The sequence below is a fragment of the Micropterus dolomieu genome, linkage group LG23 (genome assembly GCF_021292245.1).
Source record: "Micropterus dolomieu isolate WLL.071019.BEF.003 ecotype Adirondacks linkage group LG23, ASM2129224v1, whole genome shotgun sequence".
Lineage (NCBI taxonomy): Eukaryota > Metazoa > Chordata > Actinopteri > Centrarchiformes > Centrarchidae > Micropterus > Micropterus dolomieu.
The window spans coordinates 18,958,015-18,963,734 of NC_060172.1; the positions used below are offsets into that span (position 1 = coordinate 18,958,015).

The window sequence follows — 5,720 nt, forward strand, 5'->3', positions numbered from 1 at the left end:
CACCGACAGTTGATCTTTTCTCTCCAAGTTGCTTTCCGATTCTCTTGTAGCCCATCCCAGCCTTGTGCAGATCAACAATCTTGTCCCTGATGTCCGTAGAAAGCTCTTTGGTCTTGCCCATGGTGGTGATGTTGGATGCTGGTTGTTTGGGTGTTGACAGGTGTCTTTTATACAGGTAACGAGGTGAGGCAGGTGTATTTGATGTAGATAATTGGTTGGGATTGGGGCTGTGTCTTAAAGAAAGACTAACTGGCTTGTAGGAGCCAGAATACATGCTGTTTGTCCAGGGGGTCAAATACTTGTTTTTCCTCATCAGATGGTTATCAATTTTTATAAATTCATATGATGTGATTTTCTGGAATTTTCTTTGGGATTCTGTCTTTCACTGTTAGAATGTACATATGATTAAAATTGTAGATTGTTGCATTCTTTGTAAGTGGGCAAACCTGCAAAATCAGCAAGGGGTCAAATACTTTTTTCCCCCACTGTAAACCTGAGGGTCTGTGCTAAGGCTTGGCTGGCTGATGCTGGATGTGGATCCACTGTGCTAGTACTGACTGACAAGCTTGAGTCTGTGCTTGTACTGGCTGACGATCCAGCATCTACTCTACTGACAAACTTAAGAATAGCCCCTGTAAATTATAGATAACAGTGCTTGCTCCTCTCCTTGAAGGAGCATAAGAATGCATTGGAGTAATTATGCTTATTGTTGCAACAATTTGAAATACTCAAGTAAAGTACAAATCTGGAAAATTCTGTTCTTAGATTTATTCTTGAACTTAGTCTTAAGATCATTTCTGATTGTGTGCTTTGATTCATAGCAGATAGGATACTGAGCATTCAAATTGATTCTCTTATGTTTAAGGAGTCGACTTACCCCTCATTTTTTGGAAAGTCATATTTCGAAAATAGTTTATTTTAGATCCAAAGGGATTATTCCCAGGGATGCACCACATATTGAAATATATGTACATACATCACTGTCATGTCCTCACTGAAATGCCTCAAGTATAAAGTGGCTCAAATCACCCCTGCTCTCCTACTTCTTTCTAATTCGACACACTATATAACATTGCATGCTATTTTCAATTCCTCACACCTTTAATGGATTATTCCTATTACATTGATAATTGTTATGGGTGGTGTGGGGACAGAGAGGACCCAAATGCAACGTCCAGCTTTAACAGGTTTTATTGGGAAAAGGGGGTGAGGGACTGGAGTCAAGGGAGAGGTGGATGCCGGGGAAACACAAGTACGGGGAACCGAGGAGACTGGGACCAGAGGGCCGGGGAACACTGGGAGAGAGAGAGAGCACACACAGGGGAGGAGACACAGGGAGGCAGGCAGAGAACAGAGAAAACCAAGGAAAAAGCAGAATAATGATGAAAAGGAGAAAAAACCAGGACACTCACCGTCAGCTGGGCTGCCACCACAACAGATAATGAAGCTAATGCAAAGTTCAACACAGGTTTGGATGCATATCCAAACTGCAATACCCCTACAAAACCAGCACGTCAAGTCTAGACTTTGCTCAAAGATTAGACCACTACCACATCAAAGTAAGGTTTTACTACTTAAACATGATTTTCTGCATGAGTCATTCTTAGGTTCAAAAATGGTCGAAAGTCAGTTTTATAAATGAGACCCCTTGTTCACTCGCACTGTTCTCATTGCGTAATTTTAGGCTACAGCAACAGATTTTTTCTGAGAACTCACTGGACACTACCCGCTCAGTACCAAACAGCGGACAGACAAAGGGAGAGACTAGTTGGTGAACATAGTGGAGCATTTAACAGCTAAAGAGCCAAATACTTGACTCTGGAGTTGGTGGAGACCAAATACTGTGCTAAGAGAGTTCACATTTGACAGCACCAAATGACTGAAAATGATTTAATTTCTTCCAGTGTGAGCATCTACTGTATGTCCTTTGTGCAATGTATTATGGTAGAAACGTGACCACAAAAAACACAATATGAATTTGGGACACAGCCCTAAAAATGTTTTTCAACTATTGATGATGCCAAGAGATCACCAAAGTATTCAGATTTCATCCTCTGGGAACTATGAATGTCTGTACAAAATGATAGTGCAAGTTGTGAAGATGTTTCAGTCTAGACCAAAGTGGTGGGCCCACCAGCAGACTAACTTTGTGGTCTCTAGAGCCATGCTGCTAGTGTGCTTAAAACACAGATTGAAAGAGAAGACTGTGAAAAGCAGTGTGGTAGTCTCTAAAGATGATGAAGATGTTAAGCTGTATGAAACACTTGGTTCTGTTTCTAATGCTGAACAGGAAAATGCAGCCATGGAGGTAAATTTGATACATCAAGTACAATTGAGCCTAAAGGTGGGATCAACAAAGACACGTTAAGCTCGAACCATGGACATCTCCACATTACAGCAGCAGATTTGGCGATAGCTGCAACCAGTGAGCTACTAGAGGACGTTCGAAAGGCTGCTGGTGACCGAGTATTCCTACAGTATGTAACCCCCATTCTGCATGTTTCAGTTACACTACTGTAAGAAGACAAAGGGATTTAATCTCTATTTTATATGTCTCTCTCCATTCCTTAGGATGATAGGAATCTCCAAAGGCTCCAGTAACGCTCTTTGTATGTTGTTGTTTTGGTTTATGGTGTGTGTATGTGCATACTTAACACTGTAGCTGAGCTGATTTGTTTAAGCTGTTCTGTGTATATAACGAGAGCAATGTAATCAAATTCCTCATATGTGTGCACATACTCTGCCATTACAGCTGATTCAGATTCTTAGGTCTTGATTGAAATAAAGCATGAGTGATGACGTTAAAGCAGTGAGGACTGTCATTTCCTGAATAATCAACAATAAAGTGGGAACATCATAGGTATCATTTATTTACACTGGGTCCCCACCACTTTCTGAAATGGCTGATTTTATTCCCACCACTTTTTCAAAGCCTTTGCTAAATGTTTTCTGAAAATTTGCTTGAAACAAGAAATGTTAAATAACTAATAAAAATTCTATGAGAAAGGTTTAGTTGCACAATAGGAAAACATGAAATGCAATATAAATATAGAAGAAACAGATCTGCCTTGTCCAAAAAAAGTCACTTCTGAATTGTCACCGGCCACATGAATTTTGTTTCCCTTCATATAAATAAAGACATTCCCACCACAAATTGGTGCAGAAAATATCTCTAGAATGCAGGAAATTAAGCCTTCAATGCTCAAAATCCTCTGGGGGAGGAGCCCCAGACCCCTCAATCAAACAGCCTATTTCATCAATGAATATTTCTTCTAAATAGCATTGGAGTATCTTGTTGTCTTGGTGTTGTGACTCCAATATTGTGCATTATCACTTCTCGTGGACTAAGCGTTTTGTTGCATGCCTAATATGAGCTCTTAAATGTCCCCACCACTTTTCAACACAAAGTGAGGCCCTTGGGGAACATAAAATGAGGCCTCTGTTTACATTCTTGTACCTTTCCCTGATCTAGGCAGGACCTTAACGACCCAAACTGGACTGGTCTAAGTTTTTGTCCTCTGAAGTGAAGTAAAAGGGATGTTTGTGCCTTCAAATGTATAATTTGTTCTTCATCTACTTGCCTGCAAAACTGTAACTAACTCAATATAATAATCCAGTGTGTGCTGTCATGTGTTTTATACTGACGAATAAAATAATTTCTTCCTCCTGAACCCCAGATTGTGTATCTCATGTTCAGAAAACTGAGCAATGAACCACTGAACAATCTGCTGCTAATTCCAGCTAATTGGGTGTGAATGCTGCAAGCATTTGCATCCTATGTTGTTGCTAACCTTTATTATTATTCTTCCGTCACGTTTTTTTCATGCGCTAACTGTAAACTGTAAACTTAAATTGTAAATTGGTTCACGGTCGCTGTCGAAGTTTTATGCTTTTTTGAGCTCTTTTCTGAGTTTATAATGGGTGTGTATTGCGTGAGTTCGAGTGGTTGACATCATCACTACAGTGTAGCAGGCTTGCAAAATCTTCTTAGATTTTTCTTTTTAACTCGCTGGCTTGACCACAATTTTAACTCTATAAGCATACTATATACTAGAAATGTAGGTATTTTTGTTGTGGTTCCTCACATGTGCTTATTAAATCGCTCGGACTTATAGATTTGTCTCTGTGTCCTTCCAAAGGACAAGAGTGACAGAAAATCCTCCATAGGCTTCAATAGTAAATTCTCCTCAACATTTCTTGACCAGAGCAGAATGTACCAGTTTTTCAACTCGCCAAAGTGGTCCCTTTTTTCAACTTTATCCACACAAAAAATATATCCTGTTGTTCAGAAATGCCTTCTGCCGCTCCCGGTCAAGTCATTTTGTCGATGCGACCTATAGTTTAGTCTCTGAGGTGGTTTGTTTGAGGCAAAGTCTCAGAGAAAGTTTCCTATCTGTCTATATAGGATAGCTGGTTGCCCAGGTGATGTTAATAAGCAGAGAGAGATCAAAGGGAGACGCACACGCACACACATTCTCTCTCTCACGCATACATACTTGGTCCTGTGTCCCAATTGGTGGACAGACGTTAAGCTATTTCTTGAATGAAGTCAAGTGTACTGCATCCAGAGTACTGCATCTGCTACTACAACAACTACTACTGCACTAATTACTACTACTACTACTTGGTACTACAACTAACACACACAGAGAGACACAAACAGACACACACACACACACACTGTTCCCTTCATTGGAAACAGTTGGGTCTCTGTGTCTCACAGTGTCACAGTCTTATAGTCCACCTGTCTCTCTCACAGTCCGTCTCACAGTCTTATAGTCCACCTCTCTCTCTGACTCACAGTCCGTCTCACAGTCTTTTAGTCCACCTGTGTCTCTGTCTCACAGTCCCTCTCACAGTCTCACAGTCTTATAGTCCACCTGTGTCTCTGTCTCACAGTCAGTCTTACAGTCTTTTAGTCCACCTTTCTCTCTGTCTCGCAGTCCCTCTCACAGTCTCACAGTCTTATATTCCACCTCTCTATCTGTCTCACAGTCCCTCTCACAGTCTTATAGTCCACCTGTGTCTCTGTCTCACAGTCCCTCACACAGTCTCACAGTCTTATAGTCCACCTGTGTCTCTGTCTCACAGTCAGTCTTACAGTCTTTTAGTCCACCTTTCTCTCTGTCTCGCAGTCCCTCTCACAGTCTCACAGTCTTATATTCCACCTCTCTATCTGTCTCACAGTCCCTCTCACAGTCTTATAGTCCACCTGTGTCTCTGTCTCACAGTCCCTCACACAGTCTCACAGTCTTATAGTCCACCTGTGTCTCTGTCTCACAGTCAGTCTTACAGTCTTTTAGTCCACCTTTCTCTCTGTCTCGCAGTCCCTCTCACAGTCTCACAGTCTTATATTCCACCTCTCTATCTGTCTCACAGTCCCTCTCACAGTCTTATAGTCCACCTGTGTCTCTGTCTCACAGTCCCTCACACAGTCTCACAGTCTTATAGTCCACCTGTGTCTCTGTCTCACAGTCAGTCTTACAGTCTTTTAGTCCACCTTTCTCTCTGTCTCGCAGTCCCTCTCACAGTCTCACAGTCTTATATTCCACCTCTCTATCTGTCTCACAGTCCCTCTCACAGTCTTATAGTCCACCTGTGTCTCTGTCTCACAGTCCCTCACACAGTCTCACAGTCTTATAGTCCACCTGTGTCTCTGTCTCACAGTCAGTCTTACAGTCTTTTAGTCCACCTTTCTCTCTGTCTCGCAGTCCCTCTCA

General features: G+C 41.6%; 1 protein-coding gene and 1 non-coding gene across 2 annotated transcripts in view; one reads left to right on the top strand and one right to left on the bottom strand.

The window, feature by feature from the left end:
* Positions 1 to 2,739, top strand: part of LOC123963853 (von Willebrand factor A domain-containing protein 7-like) — a 4,640-nt gene extending 1,901 nt beyond the window's left edge. The window contains exons 3-4 of the mRNA XM_046040927.1: positions 2,291 to 2,477; positions 2,572 to 2,739. Of these exons, the coding sequence (XP_045896883.1) occupies positions 2,291 to 2,477; positions 2,572 to 2,662 (278 nt within the window). The 3' untranslated portion in view covers positions 2,663 to 2,739. The remainder of the gene's footprint in view (positions 1 to 2,290; positions 2,478 to 2,571) is intronic.
* A 952-nt stretch (positions 2,740 to 3,691) lies between these two features.
* Positions 3,692 to 3,770, bottom strand: LOC123964017. The gene has a single exon (XR_006823320.1). It is a non-coding gene; the product is annotated as a small nucleolar RNA SNORD65 (small nucleolar RNA).
* Positions 3,771 to 5,720: the final 1,950 nt, after the last annotated feature.